At 38.8% G+C, this 24,413-nt stretch overlaps 1 protein-coding gene across 4 annotated transcripts in view; it reads right to left on the bottom strand.

Annotated features, from left to right (window-relative positions):
* SH3D19 (SH3 domain containing 19) overlaps positions 1–24,413 on the bottom strand; it is a 2,322,497-nt gene that overhangs the window by 169,455 nt on the left and 2,128,629 nt on the right. For all 4 annotated transcript variants that reach the window (XM_044062032.1, XM_044062033.1, XM_044062034.1 and 1 more), the window contains 2 exons: positions 13,126–13,349; positions 3,636–3,685 (listed from right to left, as the gene is read on the bottom strand). In XM_044062032.1, the coding sequence (XP_043917967.1) occupies positions 3,636–3,685; positions 13,126–13,349 (274 nt within the window). The remainder of the gene's footprint in view (positions 1–3,635; positions 3,686–13,125; positions 13,350–24,413) is intronic.

The following is a 24,413-nucleotide window of genomic DNA, read 5'->3' as shown; positions in this document are numbered from 1 at the left end:
ACTGTGACCACTGGCCAAAATGAAGCTCACTTGCCTGTATGTGTGTCCACTAAATCAATGGTATGGAGGAAGGCAATTAAAAATAGCACAAAGCCTTTATGTAAAGGCCTTTGACAGGATTTCAGGTTCAAGGTTGCTAAGGAAGTAGAATGTGTCAGGTTTAATATCTGTGCTTCTTAAATGTATCAAATAAAAATGCAGATATTCGGTACATCCTGTGAAAGAAAGAACCTAAACTGTGACAAATGCTACTATCTTAGTCATAAATAAAGTATCACTTTTTTTAAGAATAAAGTGGGCCTTTGATGAGATATCCATCCTGCAATTCTCAGAGTTAATTCCCATTTAGACTGCTGCCTTCCTTCATCTACATCCCCTTAAGACTATATTTACCTTTAGACAGACTTTGACCAACTCCAAATCTGACTTAGAATCACCACGTTCAAACCAAAAGTAGGCTAAACAAATTTTATTTTCTGGTGTTGGAAAATCTGTCACTGTTTCTTCCCAGAAGCAAGAGCAGCTACAGGTAAAGGTATGCTTATGACCCAGCTGGAACATACCCTCCCTTTGGTAGCCTCAGCTTTCAGGAACAACCTTTACACACTGCAAGACTCTGGACCTTCACCTGATGCACTACTGTTGGGTTCTTAGGAAAGGTAAATGGTTACCAGTCCAACAGAGATCTGACCTCCTGACAGGTTCATTTCTTCACAGACTACTAAAGCTACAATCTTTTCCTTATCTGTCAGGTAGTCATACTCCTAGACAATGATATTACAGCCTTTACTTTCTCATGGGTAATGCCACTACTATCCAAATATCTCACAACAAACTGAGATAATGTGACCATGCCATCTCTATTCTATGTCCAAAACTATGGGATGTTTTTACTTTCAAAGCCATATCTAGTAAGCTATATTCATTTCAAAGTGAGGTTGGAGGTTAGTTGGTTGCTGAATAAGCTTTACTAGGGAATGGTCTAAGGTCTGAGAAACCCCTGGAATGTGTCTCAAATCTAGATATTCCTAGTAATACCCCCCTCCGCAAAGTAGAGGAAGTACTCTATCCAAGCTGCTGCCAGTAGATGAGTAAAAAGTGCATGAGGAGTGCATTGAGTAAGAACTTGCTCTAATAGTAGATGTCCTATTGATCACTGCTGCATTATTCCAAACTGTTGGACTATCTTGCAGAATAAACTGGATGTCCAGCAGGGGAACCTAAGCCAAAACCTTCTACAGAACCACATGTCCAATGTATGATATAAGCCTGTGGGCATAAGGGTAAATAAGCAAACGTATGAGTGTCAGATCCTCAAGACTATCTCAAAGCCAGGAGACATGAAAACACCTGAGGAAAGTTAACCAAATAGGCAAAGGTCAGATAAAAGGATGGAAGGTACAGAATGGCTCTCCCTCAGTCCATGAGAAAACGGAGGAAAAAACATAGGCAAGAACAAAGTAGGGTTGGAAGGAGTACTGCAACAGTCATCAGTAGGACACCTACTCTTTTAGCAAGTTCTTACACAGCTGTACTATGTCCTTCCTTAGATCATTTATTTGCAGTATTCCAATCTGTTGGATGACTCCATAGTTTAATAGGTAGTAAGGTTGGGCAGATCAGGCAAAGGGGAATTGTCAATCAATCCAAAGAGAGCAGATCTGACAAAGGAGGCTATGGACCTTGAGAAGGCATCTACCCTATAGTGTTTAGTGAAAGTATGTACAGAAGACTAAGTTGTTGCTTCTAGAATAGTTCTGGAATAAATTCCTGTGTAAAATTTTCCAGAAGAGGCCACTGTTCTGGCAGATTGAGTTTACATGGAGATGGTGAAGATTCACCACGGTGGGTGTAGCAAAAAGAATAGAAGGAGCAGGTTCACAGGACAGAAAAGGAGGTGGCTTGACAGCCAAAATGACCTTAAATTGGCCTTGAGAGATTTTCATCCATTATTTTTCCTGGGACATCTGAGGGGGAGAAACCTTTTTTCCCTGTTTCTTCCCCCCTTCTTGGGAGTGATGTCTGTTTTAACAAAACACTGCGGATCTGACCCCTAATGCACTTTGATCAAAACCTAGACATGTCATCTCAAACCAATATTTGAGGGATGCCCCCTCTAGTCCTTCTGAAATTATAAGCCTTGGCTCCCCCTTCTCCATTGTGTTGGTAACATCAGTCGTATCTCATGTGTAAGAATCCAATGTCGTATCAGCCTCCGGTGGGGTTGCTGAAGCAGAAGCCTAAGAAGAGACCAAATGTCCAGAAGGCTCCTGCAAAGCCTCAAATGGTACGTTTGAGTAAGACTGGTGATGGTTCAGGTCTAGGCCATATGTATTTTTTTTTCAGAATGAGCGGAATGTCATATGCTGAAGGTTCCACTATTTAGACTGGGCAAGACAATTAAGGGTCTGGATCTCTAGACAGGCTTTAAGACAGGAAAGAGGTGTATGTATGTTTTTTTTGGTACAAATGAGTGACAAATTTTGCAATTATTGTAGCTGCGTTCTGTCCAAGGCAAAAAGGACACTCAAAGTGGAGATCCTTATACGGAATCTCCCTACAACAATAGCACTACCCCATTCTAGCTGACATCCAACAGATTAAACTACAAAAATTTATCAGGTTTATAGGTAAGAACTAGGCCCAGCTACCCTTGCAGGCCATTTTAAGCTTAGCCAATTTTCTTCCAAAGATGAGAATCAAACCCTGCACCTTGTGTCTATAAGGTAAATACTTTAAGAATTATGCCAACCTCCTTCCCCTGCAAAAAAAATCAATGAAGGCTCCCCAAAGGGACAGTTATCTGAACAAGTAAAGGCAAGAAAGATACCAATGACCACATGTAGAACAGACCGACGTGTGCATGACCTGTGTTTAGACTAGCAGCGAGACAGTCTGAGGAGCTCATGCTCATACATCCACTTATGTAATCTTACACCCATGGCTTAGGTCATATGTTGGACATATGGCTCTATGGAATATCTTGGCTTTGGTACCCTGGCCAGATAACCCAACAGTATGGAATACTGCAACAGTGATCTAAGGAAGGACATCAGAAGATGCATAAAACAAAGGTTGTCCTTCTGTTCACTGAATCTCAACGTACAAGGACTGAGTCCTACATGAGGAAACAACCCATTTTATGAAAGGACTGACCTCTAATCCCCAGTTAAAATAACAAGAAGGAGCTGCAGTGACAATGGAAAATATTCAAAGTAAGTAAAAACAAATTGGTTACATGACAAACATCTGTCTCATAGATATGCAACTATAAACAGATGACAGGCTGCTCAATGAAGAAGTACAACATTTTTAACTTATAACTTTAAATAACTACTGTAATATAGTAAAAATCTGTACCTCTTTTGTACAAACTCATATGTATTGTGAATTTGTATTTTTCTGCCTTGTGTCTACGTTATAAAGTAGAAAGATCAATTTTGATTCAGTCCTGACTATGTATCTTCCCTTAATCTATTGTCTTAAACAGATAAACAATGCTGCATTCACTTTCACAATAATAATATAAATGCATAAAAAATGTACACACGTTAGACATAAAATGTAGGCTTTAAGCTGAGCAAGACAAATATATATAGATGGATGACATGACATAAACATCTTGCAAAACTTACCTGAGAAATTTGAGATGAGTCTTTTTTAGAAAACGATGTTCCACTAAAACCTGAAAAACAGGTAAGGTCAATTACTAGTTAGTAAATACATGCTCTCAGACAAACTTGTCCAACAGGTTATCTACAAAAGAAAGAAACAAAAAAAAATGAGTTTATTACAATTTAACATAACAGCATGTCTGCAAGCAGTTCTGTCTGCATTTCAAGTAACTAAAACTTCCACAATCAGATGGCTTAAGTTTGGGATAGTCTAGTAATTGTCTGTGTAGGGATGTTCCTACACAACTATCATACACAGAAGGACAATATTTCTTCCTCTGCAGTTACTTCTTCCTGCAAATGAAACAATGTCAGCCAGAGGATGAACAAACCAGAAAGGCAAATGACGCCACTCTGGCTGCAACAAATATTCCTTGGCAACCTACAGAGAAGTGGTCACAAAATGAAAGAAGAGAAACGGAGGAATGACAGACAGAATATTACCAAATTATGCATCTTCTCTTAATCTAGTGTCATGGCAAGTTCTTAATAAAAATATTTGTGGGAATCTCATATCAAGCAAGTCATTCACTCAGAATGTGTCTTAGACAGCTGCAAAGCCCTCTGTGTAGTTGGAGAACTAAACCAACAATGAACTAAAACAGAAGCCAACCAAAATAACAATGGACTAACACTAATTTGAGACATCTTTTCAAACATATAATAGTAGTAAAAGGATAGCTTCTAAGGTATGTATAAGGTATGTATGTCATATCCTGTCAACAACCTAAAATGATTCAAAAGCTTTACTAAATGCTTCAGACTCTTTGACAAGTAGCAGCAATCATGAGTTTAGCTCTGTGTCACACACGCGCGTGGACATGCATTGTTTCTGCTGAACGGGGAAAGAATACATTTAATCTGGTTTCAGGTAGGCTTGAAGTACTCCAAGAATAAGCAGTGCATCAAGAAGTAACTGTTTAGTCTGGATACATGTCACCACCTTGTGGCATATTATAAAAATTGTAATGTTCAGGTTCATAGATAAATATCAGACTAGCAGCCCTTGTGGTCCATTTTAAACATAGCCAGTTTCCTTTTTAAAGGTGAGAATCAAACCCTGTGATTTGTGTCTATGAGGTAAACACCTTAACCATTATGCCAACACCTCCAAGACCAATAAATACTAGACTATCAGGATGCAGACTATTATAAGCCTAGCCAATGACCAGAGGTCAGAATCAAGCACTGTATCTTGGATCTTTGAGGGGAAGACCTTAACCATTATGCCATCCCTCGCCCATGTACACATTCCTTTACTACAGGAATGTTATTTTTTTCCCCAACATTTCCATAAATTTCAACTAGCTGAAGCTTCAATGAGAAGAAATATGTCACTCAAAGTTCAACTTATGTAAACCCATTTACATTTTTTTTCAGGGGCAAGTCCCCAGCACCTCTGTACCCCTTTACTTAAAATATTCTAAATCTACAGTTTGACCATCAGAAAAGCCCACATGCAGTGAATTATTGCTGGTCTGCAAATAAAACCATATGACAGTGATTTACTATGTGAAAGGTGATCTGAGTTGAAACCCAGTGCATATACAATGAAGTGTAAGGTAATAATAAGTTTTATATAAATTTTCTCTTTCTATGTGCCTGCCAACCACCAATTCCTCTCCTCTTTGCTCATTCATTCTGAAGCTACACACACACACACACACACACACACACACACACTGGGTGATAAAAGCTTTCAGACATTTATTACACAATGTTGACTGCTGGTGCAAAAGCTATTGGAAAAGGGACATGATCCACAGAGGCATTTTTTCATATATCATATCTCCACACCTGTGGCTGCAATACTTGGGCTCCAACCTTCTGTGTGCACTTAGCTCTGGCAACAGCATACCCTGCTTAGCAGGCACAGACAAATCAAAAGCCTTAGTGCGGCTTGAAAATCCTCAGGGTTTCACTAGCTACTTCTGAGTGTCAGTAAAGTATCAGGCCCCCCCCCCAATTTCCTATAGATGGATGAGCCAATATTCCCCTCTCCTTAAGATGGCTCTTTCAGTAAGTGGGTCAGTACTCAGTCCAGGGGTGTCTGGATCACAGAGCTTTGTTTCTCTTTCTGCCATGGTACCACCTTTAGTACAGGAACATCATTATACGTTTCCATGGTACCACCTTTAGTACAGGAATATCATTATACGTTTCCATGGTACCACCTTTAGTACAGGAATATCATTATACGTTTCCATGGTACCACCTTTAGTACAGGAATATCATTATACGTTTCCATGGTACCACCTTTAGTACAGGAATATCATTATACGTTTCCATTGCTACAGCAAAAATATGTAGCAAGGACAGAGTTCACAAAAATGCAAGTTGTCAATGTCATTTTCTAATGAAGAACAAATATAATCCTTACACAATCAGACTTTCAGCAATACCACCGCATATTTTTGCTTCTTCCAGAAGAAAATATTTCACTGTTTTCATTCACAGGACTGTGTCTTTCAAGTACAGAACGTCTAGGTGAAGTGGAACAGGCCATACTGAAAATACCGGTGTCTCTTACTTTTTTTTCATGACAGGTAGAGAAATGCAACCAACAATTTCCATAGGTACATCAGATACTACTGGTAACAAACATATGGGACTCTCCATAATGATTAAGGATTCCTCCATCTCTTTCTCAGGTTCATGAACTAAGTCTAGCCTCTGTGAATCTAGTTCTGATTTAGTCAACATATTGCATCTTCATAGTCGAACCACTTTCCATGACAAATGTACAAGACAAAGAACAACAGATTTTGAATGACTCTCCATTACTCCACGTTTCCATTTAGACAGTGCAAGGCTTACATTTGACACACACACTAGTGAGTGACACTCTAATGTACAATCACTAATGCGCAGTTCCAGCGGGTTTGATTTTAAAGATCAAGACTGAAGTACTGTGGGGACTGCCCCTTTCCCTGTGATACAGTGATCTTGGAGTAAGCATCTATTAAGTAACAGGAGTGTGCAGGGTGATGCCCCTAAATAGGAGTGCAGGGGATGTTGCTGCCCTGTACAAATAACTTTTTTCTTCACTTTAGGTATATCAATTACATTTATTTTTGTAAGCTGCAGTCCTTTGCGATTGCACTTAAGTGTTGATACGAAAGAATTGCACTGCAGTTGCAGTTCTCAGCTTAAGTCTATAACTGTAGTTCTGTACTTACTTCAGTTCCAGAAGAAGAGAAAATCTCATCTTAAGTGCGTTTCGGAGCCCATCACTTCCTTCTGACGTTTGCTTTCAAACTGGTAGTAAGTTATTCACATGTGGATTTTAGTCTTCTTACTATAAGCAATATTTATCAGAGACAAACTTTTTTTTCACCTGTTATTAAATTAAAACTATGACAGCTTTGCTTTCTTTACTTCACCTTTCATTTTTTCTTCCCTTCCATCAAAGTCTGTACAGCCCACCCTTCTCAGAAAAAAGTCACTATATGAAAAATGAAATGCGGCAAACGTCATATGAAAAACTGCATTCCCTTCACAGAGTTGGCAAATTCCATGCCAGTGAAATAAAACTCCTTATCTAAAACTAAGATTTGTGGAATACCACGCCATGGCTACTAAAACCTTCTCTTAGTTTTCAATGGCTGATCAAGAAATAGATGATTCTATGGCATAAATATCCATCCACACTGCACTGTCAAGCTCTGAATCATTTTCAGAAGAAATGGTTTAAGCACAGACCATAGGTAGTCTAGACCAGGCCTCCTGGAATTGGACACTCCAATGAGCGTAACAACAGACACATTGGAGAGCGCCTGTCAGCATGAAATGCATCAGAAGGCTTTTTCTTTGTTTACACATCTTGATGGGGACCAAATCACTACACATAAGATGTGGACAAGTATTTCATTTGGAATACTCAATAATAATTAATGGAAAAGAGAGACATTAAGTATTAGAGAACAACCTTGTTGAGGGATTCGGACTCTAGACCTCCACAATACATACTGATCTCTAGCACTTAAGGATTGCTTTCTGGAATAGTATGGAATAAATTTGTTTTTTTTTTTTATAGAATAACGTTTCTATACCTATTCATGACCTTATCACAAAATTACTTCTTTAGAAGTCTAGTGCTTAATTTGTTCAGTATATAATGCTTGATCGAGTATTGTCAAAGTCTATTTTTTTCTTTCCTGGAACAGGTAACCTTATTCAATATATCAGCAGTAAGGAGAAATTTGCCTAGTTTGTAAGATCCTACAGTCATGTGCTCCAACTGATTTCCTACTGAAATGCTGGGGCTCACAATGCTTAATCTCAAAATTCTGAAAAAAGACAGAAAACACAGGAGAAGAATGACCACCAAACATTATCTTTTCTCCTTTAAACTCCACACCCCTTGAACTCATAATATACCAATTGTAAGAGTGCCATACCTCAGGTCAGACCAAACTCATCGTCATCAATCAATCCTCATAATCATCTAAACCTGAGTCTGATGTCTCAGAAATTGAAGAAAAGCCCCTTTCACTGGTGTGGCCACCCCCGAAGTAGACGGCCGAATATGCAGAAAGGGGGTTGACTCTATGCCATGTAGTCACATACTCTTCTGTAAATTTCTTTTAAGAACCATATGCGGGTACAATGGCAGGTGCCATTGGAATGGGCATTCAGTCCTTCAATATCTGCCCCTGTCGGGTAGAAAACATTATTCTTCAATGTTGTTTGCTAATATCCTCAGTAAAGTCTACAATGCTAGGGGCCTTTGTTAATGTTTTTTTGATAACAGCTGTTGAGATATTCCAACAGGAGAAATATTCTTGTGAAAATGCAGGAATGTGAATCTGAATGATATCGACTGCTGATGCCTTGAGACCATCATCTGATATAGATGCAGAAATTATCATTTCTGAGGTTTGGTTAAGCAGGGAAGCAAAAATCCCACTACCTACCTCAGAAAGGGCTAAGGCAGGAGGGGAAATATTTATTTATTTATTTAAACATTTGTTTACAGGGAAAAGTCTGACTGGGACAGAGACCATTTTCAGCAGAGGCCTGGAGAGAAATCTTCTAGATGCACATCTCTGGAATGTGGGAGAAAACACAGCACCTGGAAGAAACCCACACAAACGCAGGGAGGACATGCAGATTCTGCACAGAAGTCACCCCAGCCGAGAATCAAACCAGAGAACCTCTTGCTGTGAGGTGACAAAGCTAACCTCTGTACTACTGTGCCGCCCTGGTAACTACAGGTGACAGGCTGTGGTACAGGAGGCTGCTTTGTGAACCCTACTGAAAGAAAATGGTGTACAAATAACAATGAATACAAAAGACATTTAGTAGACAAAGTCAGGGTTTAAGGGAACTGACTCAATGACGACTGCCAAAGCAACTTGGCCTGTAACTTCTGAATTTCAGGAATATGAACGCTGATACTAATTCACAAAGCATTTAATGATAAGCACTTGTAAAAAAGTATGATGACTTGTGATGTGAATGTAGCTGAAAGTAGACTAGGGAGAAGGATTACTAAAGTAACTAATCAAATGTTAATGTTACATGGGAGATAATTACCACTGTGCAATGATCTAGGGAACAGGGAAACATGGAAGAATGTAAGAGTTTCTAGATACTTACATGGAAGACAGGGTTTACATATTGTATTTTTAAGGCTGGCATTATGAAGCTTTGCGTCATGCATTTACAGGTATCCAGACCTCCAAAGGCAACTAAAGAAGAGCAAATGGAAGGCAGACTAAACAAATCATGTAGTCTTTCTTCTTGGAGGGAGATGCAAATTGTCTTGAGTAACATCTACACAATTCATCACCTCCTCAACTGACATTAACAAGTAAGCAAAAATTGATCATTAGAAGGAAAATCCAAGGAATTCTCCATCGAGGACAAGGAATCCATTGAAAATGGCAAGGAGTAAGGATACCCCAGCAGTGATGTCACTGTGAAACGATTATTCAATAATAAGAATGATGTCGCTAGCTCATCAAATGAAAGGGTCTCATTCTTCCTATGCAGTGCTGTTACCTAGAGTTAGAACAACAATAAAGGGGGTGCAGAGCATTTCTGTTTAAGAAAAAAGGCTAAGTTCTTGTTGCAGAACTGTTTTGAAGGGCTGGTCACACTGATGTGAAGTTTGGAAACTTTTGTCTTCACATAACCTGCATATATTCAGACACCTCAGTCAAATAACGTCATCTTCTTGCCCTCTGATTCAGTAGAGAAGATATTCTGCAACTGACAAGAGGACTCTAAGATACGGTACAGTCTCAGGCCGAGTTTCCCCAAAGGGGCAAACAACCATCAATGCCTCTGAAAATCTGGCAACTCTGAGACTAAACTTTAGTGGCGATAAGTGTATCTGCACATGAAGCCCTTGTAGATGATCTTGACAAGAAATCATCAAAAGAACCACTAATAATATGAGCTAACAACTATGCAGGATTCTAATAAGAGCTAGACAAAGGCAATCTTGAAAGGTTTTTTCACTAACCAAATTAAAATATTATACAGCAAAGTTATATAATGTTTATTGCTAGCCTACTGTCTGAATGACGACAGCACATGGGCCTAAGACCTCTTCTTTAGCTGAGAAAGAATTAGTTAGAACACTTAGAAAATGACACTCTAAACTCAAATGCACACCTAGACAAGGAGAACATGAAGACAAACTTTCTCTCAGGAGAGAGGTCCTATCTCAAGGTGTCCTGGGAAAAAGGTGGATAATAATAATTCTGCTTCTTTTATCCCTAAGGAGAGGGAAAGTGAATATTTCTTGTAATTTCTATATTTTTTTAAAAACTACCTAAAAACTCTAAACTCATAGTTGTGACAAACTAAGAGCAACAAACTATTCATTTAAATCTAAAATACAGCAGGAAGAAGTGAGGAATACCTTTTTTGTTTCTGTTATGGTCATTTTTTCACACGACAAGTAAACTCTTTGAGCTTTGTTTGGTGTGTCCAAAAAGAGGGATTATCATCAAAATAGCTGCTTATCAATTAACAGAAATGGGAATACATCATAAAAGTAATGGGGTTCTCAATATTACAAAAAGAATGCAGAGCATGACTAGTAATCGCTATATTGTGCTTAAAATATAACTACCTGTTTCTGTCCTATACACACACACACACACATACACACACACCACTTAACTGTACTAAACTATTGCTTTCTTTCCACCACCCATGTGTCCTACCAAAGAACCTGCAAAGCCCTTTACTGGGCGATTCCAGACACAACTTCACACCAAGTGGGCCTCTCAATGCCTCTGGGGCCAATGCCTTACGGCTACTCAATCCTAGAGCCAAGGATCAGGAATGCAAATGGGGAGTCATAGACGGAGCAGCAGGAAAGGCCACTCCTACAATATCCATAGTATCTCCTGTCTCCACCTGAGATTGCAGGTAGCAGTAAGCTCCACACCCCCGCCAACACAAGAGAATTGAAAGATGACCACTTCATCCTGTCTGTTCTACGTCATTCTTCTATTACACTAGGTCAGTCCCCAAATTCAGGTCACTAGTGGCACACATGAACACTGTCTCTTTTCTGGAGAGGTGGCTCTATCTGCGTTTGATGTTTCTTGCAATGTCACTGGATGGGGACTGCACCACTTATTACCTTTTAATCAAGACGAAAAGGACAGGAATGGTTCTGATGAGCCTGTCCTTATTAACAGAATGCAAATTATATGAAGACTGCATGCAGATTTATTAATACCCAAGACAGTGCAAGAATGTGACTGGGTTGCATACCTGATAAGACAACCCAATAAACTCTTTTCCAAAGACAGAAACCTTCTGAGGCATGAACACAGCAAGCTAAGTATAAGGGTAAAAGTCATGCTATTGCAGGAAGACTAAAGCTGCTTCAGCCCAACTGTGCACCCACCACTACTGCAGGGCATAAAATGAATAAAAATCCTTCACACAGATCTGGGACTTCACTTTATCACAGTTTGTATTGTGGTGAGTCAGTGGCTGAAACTGGGTCAGGGTAGAACAACTGTTTGCAAAAGACCTGTAAAGTGGAGGACTAGAATACAGAAACGTACAAAGTCAGTATATGGGGTGGTGGCCACAAAATGTATGCTAGGTAATCAAGAAAAATTAAGACAAAATGAATAAATTACAGCAGGAAAAGGCAGATGGCTTTATTTCTGCACCAAACCTTACATTTAAATGCCCTTTCATGGAGTAGTCTGTTTAAAAAGCAATACAAAAATAAAAAGATAAATCACAAACTGATTATTCCTTAGCATTTTGTATAACAATCTCTACAATAATTTTTTTCTTGATTAACACTGCTGACAAGCTAGCATTGTGCTTCAGATCACTAATGCTGCCATCTGTTTTAAGTTTCATTGCAGAGGGATAGAGCCCTAACTGCAACTCAGATGACTGGGGTTTGATTACAGTCTCTGGCAATAGAATAGCCGTCAGGGAGAGGAAGGGATGAAGGGACATGGTCCACTTGCCTCTCCTAGAGGTGGTGATGGTGGCATGCAGAATAAAAGTGATTTTTCTGGTGCAGACCAGAGGATCCACCTTCTATTTTCAGGTAGAAGGGCTGTTTGAAGGGAATACTTCTTGAGGAAATTAAGTAAGGGGATGTCCTTTGTAGACAGCCCACTTGCACATCCCCTCTCCCTCACTACACCAAATGCCCCAAAGGACATTAAGGCTGCAAAATTAAAACACAAACCACCCCCTCCCTGATGGTTGTTCATGTGATGGCTCCTCTCAACTGACTATTGACCCAGTGATGGGGGGCCAGGAAGGGGGGTGGTTATCAATATATAGCAGACGCAAAGTGACCTCTCAAAAAATTTATTTCAAGTTCCACTATACTGCAAAACACCCTATTGGAGAGTATTTTGTTCTGCCTAGACAGATCAGTTACTTAGGTTAAGGTGGCACTGTGCTTAATGTGAAAAACTACAAACATGAAAAATGTGACCTCCTCCAGTGAGGTGAGGATGTCTGTTATTTAATTATGTATTCATCTATTTTTTAAGATTTGTTATGACTGGGAATGAGTTGCTTACCGAGCAGAGATTCATGATGCACTTTCAAGTCCTTCCCCAGGGTTATACCAGTCAAATAAGACACACTGCTAAAAACTGACCAATATAGCCTTATATGATTCAGCTCCCCAAATACATTCCTAAATGTGTCACCTGTTAGGGCTACTGAAACACCTAGAATCTACTTTCATGGAAAAGTCGGTCTTAGAATAAGTTATCAGATTACATCTGGACAGTTTTGCTTATTTTAAGTTATAAAATGGTATACCGGCTATAAGTGCAATATTTTATGCACTTTATTAAGTCAAACACCCGAGTTGTTTTAAGTGGATCTTCTTAAAAACAAGAAATAGTAAAAATGGTTTAAATGAATCTTCTAAAAACAAGACACAGTTATGTTTCAAATGTAAAAAAAAAAAAAATACCAAGGTTATGCCTACCTGAACTCAGTGTCTTACTCTGGGACACTGGTGGACCTGTGGGTGGCAGATCTTCAATAACTTCTACAAAATTTATAGGGAACATGCCCACTTGACCTTTAAGTTCACCTTTAGCCCACTCGTCACCGATGTACTCCTTCAACTGTATGACATCGCCTTCAGAGAAACTAAGCTCATCCTGCTGTTCTCCTTCAAAGTCAAAACGGGCCATGCATCGGGGACCACTGAAAAGAAAGCGAAATTACATCGACTGTGAAATTATATTCCTTAAAGTTTCAGAAACAATCGCAGTACGAGAAAAAGATAAGGGATACACACTATACACATATCATGATTAGGAAAAAAGACTCAAGGGCAGTCGAGACAACATGAGAGGCCTTTCTCAGACATTTCCTGTACATTTTCTATGGCTATTTAAAGCAACTTGAGAGTCTGATATGCTGACAATCATTCCTAGATGTGGCAAACAGGAAAATGGGATGAAAACATATGTAAACATTTTATTATAGGACTATACTTTAGTATCCAAGAAAAAAATGCTAAAAGAAAAAATGTATTGAATTCTACTAAAGAAACAAATGTCAAAACAAGAAAAAAAAAGGTTTGTAGCTCTTCATTAACATTTATGAAGTTCTTTAATTACTCATTTGTATTACTTAATGCAAATAATGAGTAACTAGGACTCCTAAAAGAAGACTGCTGCGTTTTTGCAGAGCCAAGATGTCTCCATTTCAAGCAATGTAAAAATGGGACAGTATGTTTTCCTATCCTAAGTACATGAATCAATCTGTATCTTCTGTAGATTTTTAAAAAATACACATGGATGTTCACAATTCTGAGCTTACGAGAACCTTTAAAAATCTAAAGAATTGTGTCTTTATTGAAGGACTTTAAACTGTTTAAGCTGTGCCATAAAAGAATACAGCTCCTTTGTGTAGAATGCTCTTTACATCTCCTTTATGCCAAGCAGATACAAATAAACCTTACTCTGACTGACAGAAAGAAACTTTCAGTGTCTGGAAATTACTATTGTAAATGTTCATTAATTTATGCAACAAAATCTACCCCAGCATGCAGTTGTTGTGCCTCTTAAACAGTGTAGCGTAATATTATAGAACTTTAATTTCCTTGACTTTGAATCAAAGGAAGGGACACCACCTACCTTGTTTAGCATAGCCTTTTATGTATTTTGGCATTAAAATTTATCTCCGCCTGCAATACCAAGTTAAACATGGGAGAAATGTGGATTTTCTTCCTGTCAGGTACTGCCCACAGTCTTACATAGGCAGTCCTCAGTCTTGCTGATCTCATCAGATGCTACTAAAAACTGGGAACAACGTGGTGGAACTTTTCTTCCCCTGCCTTTGTTACAGAATGGAAGAGAAACAGTACTGATACACATGGTAGATTCCATATTTATATACAATGATTCTATAGTGCAGTGGTTAGCATTGTCACCTTACAGCAAGAGGTTCTCCAGTTTGATTCTCGGCTGGGGCGCCTTCTGTGTGGAGTCTGCATGTTGTCCCTGTGGTCACATGGGTTTCCTCTGGTGCTCTGGTATCCTCCCACATTCCAAAGACATGCAGTAGGTGGACTGGACACTCTAAATTAGCCATAGGTGACTGTGTGTGCGAGTAAGTGGTATGAATAAACTACTGTGGCAGGGCTAGCCACCTGGCAGTGTAAACCTTGGCTTCAGATGATTGTCGCTGCTGAAGAGACACCCCAACCCCATATACATAAATGGGAAAAAAATCCTTCTGTGTGTCTTCTAGGTGGTGGTAGTACACAGATGCCACACGGTCAAATTCTGCCCTTCTTCAGATCATTTCAAGGAACATAATTCCTTCAAGACAGGCCAACAATGGCAATACAGATTATGCTATAAGAGTTTTCACAGTATGTCTCTGAAGAATGGTTTTATTGCTAAACTTTCTGTTGACAGTCGTAGGCTATAAGTCTATACAGACTATCATTTAAAATGCACATGCTGCTCTGTACCAGGAAATCAAATGTTGTTTCATTTCATTCACAACACACTGACATTTTCTTCCACTGAAACCAACATTTGCTCATTTAACCAGTATGCAATCTCTTATCATTTCTTTATAAACTAGTCTACAACCTTACTTGTTGTTGCACTGAAATAGTTGCTAAACGTGAAACGACTTTGTTAACCTAGCGTTTTCTACAAGTTGTCTGCATCTCATTCTCCATCAGACAAAATCAGTAATCCAGTAGAAAAGAAAAAAGAAAGATGCAGCAAAACAATAATAAAAATAAAATCACTGAGCTGGGGGAAACATATTTTAGTTCTTAGCACACTGATTTTGTTATTGTTTTATAGATTTTTACAGTTTCCTTTTGCTGAATTTTCACAAGTTGTCTGTAATGTCTGCTTTAGCTTTTACTGAGTTGTACACCATTTGCAGAGAGACAAATTTAAATTGTCACCCTATCTTCTTCTTCTTTTGGCTTTTCCCGGTTAGGGGTCACCACAGCGTATCACCTATCCGCTCATGATTGGCAGTGGAGTTTTACAGTGTCAAGTTGCCAACCCAGCACCCAACCTTCCACAGAAGACACACGCACACACTCACACCTAGGGCCAATTTAGAGTGTCCAATCCACCTACAGCATGTCTTTTGGGATGTCGGAGGAAACCCACGCGACCACAGGGAGGACATGCAGACTCCGCACAGAAGGCACCCCAGCTAAGGATCGAACTGGAGAACCTCTTGCTGTGAGGTGGCAACGCTAACCGCTGCACCACCGTGGCTATTATGTGAAAATGAAGAAAGGATCTGGTTAGGCATATGCAACTCTTCGGATGCCAGGTCACATTTGTTCCTCTCCCTTATCAGTACTGCATCATAAATCTTTTGTTGAAACAAAAGTTTCTAACCTAACAAACAAGTTTACTTCCTTATCTCCGAGTCATTCAAGCTTGACAGTCTTTCACAAGTCTAATTGTACAAACAGCGTTAACTGCTTCTCTCTCTGTCCAGTATTTTATTAATTTTTATTTATTTTTTACTGCATTCACCTGATACGTAAGCGGGTCTCCTTGGACCTTTCAGACACAACCCAAGCAAGTACTATTTTATTTCTTTACTGTTGCTAACCAGGTATGCAAAAATACAGCCAGGCAACAATTTCATCTTAATTGACTTACAATCAAACACTTTGCAAAAGGAAATTGAGAGAATCAAACCTAAGGCTGCAGGATAAAGTTTACTTACAGGTCACAAGTTAATGCTTTGTGCTATAATGTCTATACATGTACATAGTTTCACACATGGTGACAAACCACACAAAATGTGAATGCATCAGTGTTTTAATACAGACCAAAGACTATATAAACAAATAATATGACATGATTTAATTTACTGTGTATACACAACAAAATAAGGTAGTAATAGTCAATACCAGGTTAATTAACAAAGGCAGCACATTATGTAATAATACACTGCTTACATCAGGCTGGGCATTTTAAGGAACTACACTGCTTTATTGAACAACCCAGTCAAATTATGCAGTTGAGATATTTTGACAGGGGATCTCATACAGGCAAGCACTGTATATTCACTGAGGCCAATGAAAGGTCACCAATGTACCCATATTTCGTTCAAGGTGGAATGTATCACTTTTCATATTAATGAGAAATTAATAATCATCAGATTCTTGTCAAAGGTGAACAACTACAATGAAGGAGAAGTAGCCAGGCTACACATTGTTAGCAACTATTTCTATACAACAATGTACTTCTGTGTGTTTTCTGAATTAGTGAATAGATATGGAAATTTTTATGGCTTCACCTTAGCTATCAAGGGAAGTGCAACATAGATTTCAAAACACTTGTGACAGTCAAGAAGAGCAATATGGCAATCAGCAACAAATGTACAACAAAATCAAACTGATACACATTACATCAGATAAAAACACTGAGGGATGCAGTCAATTACAGTGTACAATCGGCACTCTGAGAATACCATTTACATATGGCTATATGAAACAAAATACAGCAATATGCACAATAAGGAGAGTGTTTTGCTGAGATTATATTACATACTGAGTTACTGGAGATGAGGTCGCAGACTGCACATAAGTAACCGCTTCAAATGGGAAATTACTCATGTACAATCTTAGCTGGCTTAAGGCACCAGTGAACCCTGTGGTTGCTGGGGGGATCCCCCAACCACTGCAAGTTACCTTATCTTGATAGTTTGCAACATGTCTATCAAACTACCAAAAGGTAGTACAGCAATCTTTTATACTTTATAAACCAGGTGGGTAGTAACTCTTACTTATATCTCCTTTAAAATTCAAACATAGCTCTGGTTATAGTAACAGTGTTTTATCAAGGAACAGGCTTTCCATTAAATATTTTGCCACTGACATATTGCTTCTGGCTTAGTTAAACTCTGCTTGGTGGACATTCTCTTCACTAAAACCAACAACATAGCCAGCTTTAGGTACCTGCAATACCTGTGGCTGCAAGGGGGCCCCGTAATCATCCTTGACTGTGTGGGGCCCCACAAAAGAAGCTTATAGTTAGGAAAAATGAGGAAGATGTATTAATTTCCTGATTATGCTCTTTAACCTGGACAGAGCTGTGGTATGACCCTGTTAGGATAAAGCTGATAATGAACATGGACAAGGTAAGCAGTAGAAAGATCAACAGGTTGGAGTGACTGATTTTACTGCAAGCCTTGTATTTTAAGAACAGCTGATGCTAACAATCTTCAGGGATGTTTTTTTTCAGGGAGTTTTATAAATACTGGAAGAACACCAGATTCTATAACTCTCAACTGCTTTGCAGAAGAATTCAGCACAATACCAAAAATAATGACAGAATAAAGGCTCAAAATCAGGAGCACGTTTTAAATATTAATAAGTCACTTAAAAAAGTTAACAAAATAACACCCTTAGTATCAATATGCATTTTTTTTGGACAATAAGAAGTATTAACCTCTGATGCCTGGAATTATTGTCTGTCTGCCTGTATTTCTGAATGATTTATTAGCAAATCAAACTTTTTATGAAGGACAGGGCAAAATTATGAGTAAAATCAGGGAAGGTCTGTGAAATCAGAGACAAGTTGCAGGTATGTATTACTCCTCACAGAGGTAAATAAAAGAGATTTACCCCTGCTGCTGTTTGATGACTGCTACACAGTCACTGATCCTTTTAATTTCTCCAAGTTTTTTGGGTTTCTAGTACCATGACAGGAATGGACCCCATTCTTAAGTCAAAGTACGATTAAAGTTCATGAAATTAGTATTGTTTCAGTCTTTAATGTCAGCCAGTAGTGCTATTCGCAGCACCCACAATGTGCCCAGTAATGACTCCTTCTGCAGTTCATATGGAGTTACATGGATTGGTAGCATATCTAAATACGATTGTAAATTCTTTTTTATAAGACCTGTTGCTCATACTACTATTGGAACTGTCGGGGTACCTTTCTTCCACATTGCTCTCGTTTCTGCCTGCAGATCCTGGTATTTTATGACTTGTGTCTCTCTGTACGCAAGACACTATAGCCACTGGGTGTGGCGATTTCAATGATCAATGCTACTTTTGTCTTCTTTTCTTGGACCACTATATCCAGTTTTCTAGCATCTATCTTTTGAACTGTTTGTAATGGATGATCCCAGGTGATATAAACTTCATTTTCTATGATGCTTTGTGGCTCATATTTCCAGTCACTTCAATACCATAATGTGTGCACAATCCCCAGTGGAACAGTCTCGCCACATTATTATGCCTTTCAGTATACAGCCCTTCTGCCTTTAGTGTGTCTCAACCAGCAGCAAGGTTCGTCACGGTTTCCAATTTGGTTTTAAAAAACCTACATTTGTCTGTTTCTCTCACATGTTCAATAGACTTTGTAAAGCAGCGAGTATGTAGCCCACTATCTTGGGCTGTCAATATTAACCTTTAATTTCTTGGTTTGAATTCACCTCTCCTTAACCATTCCTGCATTCGTTCCTGATCAACATGAGGTTCTTTCAGAAGTTTTCTATACTTGCAACTATGTTTTTTCCACATTTCTTGCCTTCTCATCTGGTCCTTCACCTTAAATTCTTTCTTTTGTTTTTTGGCACATTCAGTTGCTGCCTGGTTTTTATCTACTTCTGGTTTGATTTCCATTCCTACTTGACATCGATATGCTTCTGCTAAATTAAGCAAAGAAATCATCTTAGATTTATTCTCATGTTTCAAAACTTTCACTACATTTAGATCTTGTGAGGTCAGTAGAGACACATGTGGAGTCCCAAGACTGCAGATCTATACATGCAATCAATTTCGAGGAGGCCCTTCCCTCCCTCCAGAAGAGGGAATATATAATCTTGGTATACACTGATTTTTATAAATCGTTTGGTGAGCATGAAGCATCCTTCTTGTTTTAATATCTAATCTATCCAGCACTTTTTGGGGCCAGTCAATCATTCCAAAACTGTACGTTAGGACAGGGAGCGCAAATTGATTTATAGCTTGGATCTTGTTCCTAGATGTCACTGCTATTCCCAGGATTAATTTAAGTCTTCTAAAGTATTCCTTACTGAGTTTTATTCGCATTTGTTCATGTTTTATTGCTGATCCTTCATCAATTCCCAAGTATTTATACACTTCCCCTTGCTCAAGTTCTTTCATATCACATTCTTGTCCCTAACTCATGTTTTCCTGGTGCTGCAGTTTTCCTTTTATAAAGGTTGCTTTTGCACATTTATCAAGACCAAATTACATTCTAATATTGTGACGATTGGGGACAGATGGGCGAAGGCTGCCAGCCTAGGCAAATATAATTTGATATATAATTCTATCATTTGTATAAATAAATGTAAAATACAGGCTTGTGTTTTTAAATGAAAGAAAACACTGTAAAATGTGAACTTCAAGATGGTTGCAACACTGCCATCTGCTGTGAGGAAAACCAAGCCAAGCATTTCAAATGTCTTTGAAAGTACAATTATCTAAAAAATGGTGCCAGAGCGGCTAGCTGAACACATTCTTCCTATTGTCTTAACTTAAAGAATAATTGTTAGAGTGTACATGTGGAAGGTGCTTTATTGCTTTGGTTTCTGCTAGAGTGTATATGTGAAATGCCTTTTATTGTATTCTCCTGTGCAGGTGTTAGCTTGCTAAATAATGTAAATGGAGTTTCTATTAGCCTGGGAACTCAGAGCAGGTGTCAAGATGATGCAATATGAATACTGGGAAAACCTAAGTGTCAAAAATGATGTAATCTGGGGAAGATCCAGAGACATGTTTGTTAGTGATGTTTTATAAACCGTCTCTCACAAGAGACTGAGAGCATTTTGATCTTGATATCCAGCACTCTGCTTATGCTCACATGTAAGTTTTTAGCACTGTGATTTCTTGTAGGAATAGCTAAAGCTAGTAAAGATTAATTAGGTATTTTTCTTTGAAATCAGACCTGTCCTACTGTATTATTTTAAGTTTCTGTGTGATCTCTGAACTCTTAGATATCTCTGTGGTGTAGTAATTTTGTCATGTTTTAATTTATTATTAAATATTTTTAAAACCTTCTACCTGTGGCTGCTTTGTGTAGAGATAAGCTCTAGAATACATTGCATATTTATAGAGGTTATTGTAATAGGCCACTCTAAAGTAAGCCTTGACTGTTAGTCATACTACCATTGGATAATAATATTGCACAGTAATACCTGGACACTCTTTTAAGGGCCTTTTAGTAGCTGATATTAACTGGGTGGTGGCAGGAATTACTACCCTATAGTCTGGGTAAAGGGGCACAGCTGGAGAATCTGTGTCTGCCTTTCCCAGGAGAGTCTGTGAAGTTGTATAAATACTTACCTCAAAGTGTGTGTGTGTGTTGTGTCAGCTACTTGGAAGGGACACAAAGCACTGGTTAGACAGAGAGGGTACTGGAGGTTCTAGCTTACCCAGTTAGGCTGAGACCTGGACCCTATAGCTGTGCAAGGGGGGAGTCTTATTGGGGATCTGGTGAGCAAGGGAGCAGCCAGACCCAGACTTGACTGTGATCTCTGTGTGCACTTAAGGGAAATTGTACTTTACTGTGTGTATTAGTTATCCTTTTCTTTTCTAGGAGACGACCTCCCTGGTGTTAGTGGTGAGGATTGAGGCTCCTTGATTACTGGGCCAGGGCATGGTCATCACAAATATCATCTGAAAAATTTTTAACAACTTGAAGCTATGCTTTCAGTTCCTCATCTGATGAGCTATACAGTTTTAAATCATCGATAAAGAGACGAGTACCAGTAAGAGTGAAAGGGAAGGTCTACAAGAGGGTAGTGAGACCAGCTATGTTATACGGGTTGGAGATAATGGCATTGAGAAAAAGGCAGGAGTTAGAGCTGGATGTGGCAGACTTAAAGATGTTAAGATTTGCACTGGGTATGACGAGGGTGGACAGGATTAGGAATAAGTATATTAGAGGGTCAGCCCGGTTTGGAGACAAAGCCAGAGAGGCAAGATTATATTGGTTTGGACATGTTCCGAGGAGGGATGATGAGTATATTGGGAAAAAGATGCTAAGGATGAAGCTACCAGGTAACAGGAAAAGAGGAAGGCCTAAGATAGACAGCTTCGATCCTCTAACAAACTACCAATTCAGACTAGCAAAATTAATAACACAGCCAGTGATTCTCTCTTTGCAAACTCTGTAAGTAGATCCTGGAACTCTCTTCCAGCTGATATTACCTTACTTTCCACCTTAGTTCAATTTAAAACTAGACTCAAACAACATTTGTCACTTAACTGGCTATGTCAATGTATCAAGCCTGGCTAACTCTCTCTAGAATGTGTATAAATCTGTTAACCAATTTACTGTGTAATTTAATTTAATCCTGACTTGTGCTCAGGATTAACTGTCACCTGTGGAACTTGTTTAACTTGCTTACTTATGTAATCTCTGTAAATAGTCTGTTTGTAATATGTAATGCTGGTATTATGTAATGCTGTATCTGCTTACCCTTGGAGCTTTTCTCCCCGGGCCTCCGCTGAAAATGGACATGCATCCAGTCGGACTATCCCGGTCAACAAATGTAAAATAAAATAAAATAAAAAAAATAAAATTATGGATGTGGTGAAAGAGGACAAGCAGGTGGTTGGGTGTGACAGAGCAAGATGCAGAGGATAGGAAGAAATGGAAACAGATGATCCGCTGTGGTGACCCCTAACGGGAACAGCTGAAAGAAGATGATGATGATGATAAAGAGAAGATGAGAAGTCAATAGACTTTGTTGTTTTCTAGGAGCCAAATTGTAGCCATGGCCTAAGCTGTTAAGTAAACAACTTAATTGCTTAATAGCACGGCAGAATAGCAATGGTGACAGACAGTCATCCTGGAATATCCCCCTTTTAATTTTTATCCCTTGGATAATAATCTGCCCTTTATCATGGCTTAATTGCAAAGTGGTGTGCCATTGTTTCATGGTTACTGTAATATAGTCAAATCAGAGTAGGGTGTATCTTATACATTTTTAAGCACTCTTTTATCCATGAGTGTGCTATCAAATGCTTTTCTGTAGTCAATCCATGCCATACTTAAGATTCTTCCCCTTCTTACAGTTCTCCACTGTAACTTTATTTAACAGCAAATGATTCTTTGTTCCATATGACTTTCTTTTATTACCATAATTGAGTTTTCCTCTAAATGACTGTAAACTCTGTCAGCGTCAATTTCTGTATATAGTTTATACGTCGTCAGAAGGCAAGTTATTGGTCTATAATTTTTAGGGTAGCTTGCAGGTTCACTCTTAAATGATCTGGTGTGGCAGTACCAATGTTGCACAATGTATTACTTCTTGATGAAATAATTACAAAACTAATATTACTATGGCTTTTGTGTGTGTTTGTAAAAAATATCACTGATTTTTTATCTCTGCATATAACCAATAATGCCAGGACACATACATTATTCTTCTGGGTATCAGTGAAAAATGTAGCTAACAAGTAATTGTATTTCAAAAGTAATGCATAAAATGTATCACAGAACATTCAGACACTTCAATCTTCAAGGCGTCTGGTGGCCCCCACTCCCTAAACTGTATAAATTGATAAATGGGGCTCCCTTAATCATCCTTGACTCTGTGACGTCCCCATAAAATCTATTGCTGGTTGAGGAAAAAATGAAAAAAAAAATGTACTCATTTTCTGATTATGCTCTTTAACCTCAACACGGCTGACCTTGTTAGAATAAAGCTGATAATGCCCTCTGCTCTCAACTGCATTCTAAAATCTGCCCTCCTCCTAGACAAACTCTCTCACCTAAGATTCTCTCCTCCCACCATATCCTGGTTCTCCAGCTATCGCTCTAACCACCAACAAGCTGTTAAATGGCACTCTGCTCCCCCCCCCCCAAGCATCCTAATTGGTGTCCCCCAAGGATCCATACTGGGGCCACTGCTCTTCAATATTTTCACCAACCTACTTTACACTTCTTGTCCCAACTCCACACTTGTACAATATGCTGATGATTCTACAGTCATCACTATTGCTGACAATCCATCTGACCTCCACTCTACTAACCAAGTATCATTCAACACCATAGAGTCATGGCTTTGTGACAACAAATTAATTCTCAACCCTAAGAAAACTAAGCTCTTACTCTTCCTCCCAAAAAACCTCATCAATCTCAAAACATTTTCCATCCTATCTAGCAATAACACTGTCACTACCTCTGACCCTAGCACTAAACTGTTAGGAGTCATAATAGATGATCAGCTTAAATTTGATCTCCAAATCACCACCACTATCAAAAAGACTCACCAGAAACTTGGACTCCTTTACCGAAACAAAGACATTTAACCAACTCAGCCAGAATAACTCTCTCCCATGCATTTCTTCTTCCCACCCTCCTTTGCAGCTCTCAATTATACACAAATCTTAACACCACACTCATAACCAGACTTGAAACTACATATAATAAAGTTGCCAGATTTGCTGCAAACCAAACCTACAAATCACACCATTGCCTATAACAGTTGCAGTGGCTTGAATTCCCTCATTTGCTGCGACTACAGCAACTGTTAATTATCCACTCCATCCTCTATCTACCATCTTTCTGCCCTAGCCTTCAATCAATTATAACTAAATATTCCCCAACCAGGACATTACGTAGCTCAGACCAAGACTTCCTACAGATCTATAAACCCAAAACCAAATCAGGGTGTTTACTTTATAACTATAGCCCTGCTACAACTTGTAACCAACTACCCCTAGAAACTAGGTCCCTTAACCAAACAAAACATTTCAAACTAGCCACTTGGGAATATCTA

This window comes from Protopterus annectens, chromosome 2.part1, assembly GCF_019279795.1.
Source record: "Protopterus annectens isolate FY-2018-M chromosome 2.part1, PAN1.0, whole genome shotgun sequence".
Classification (NCBI taxonomy): Eukaryota; Metazoa; Chordata; order Ceratodontiformes; family Protopteridae; genus Protopterus; species Protopterus annectens.
This window is presented reverse-complemented; position numbering and strand designations above follow the sequence as displayed.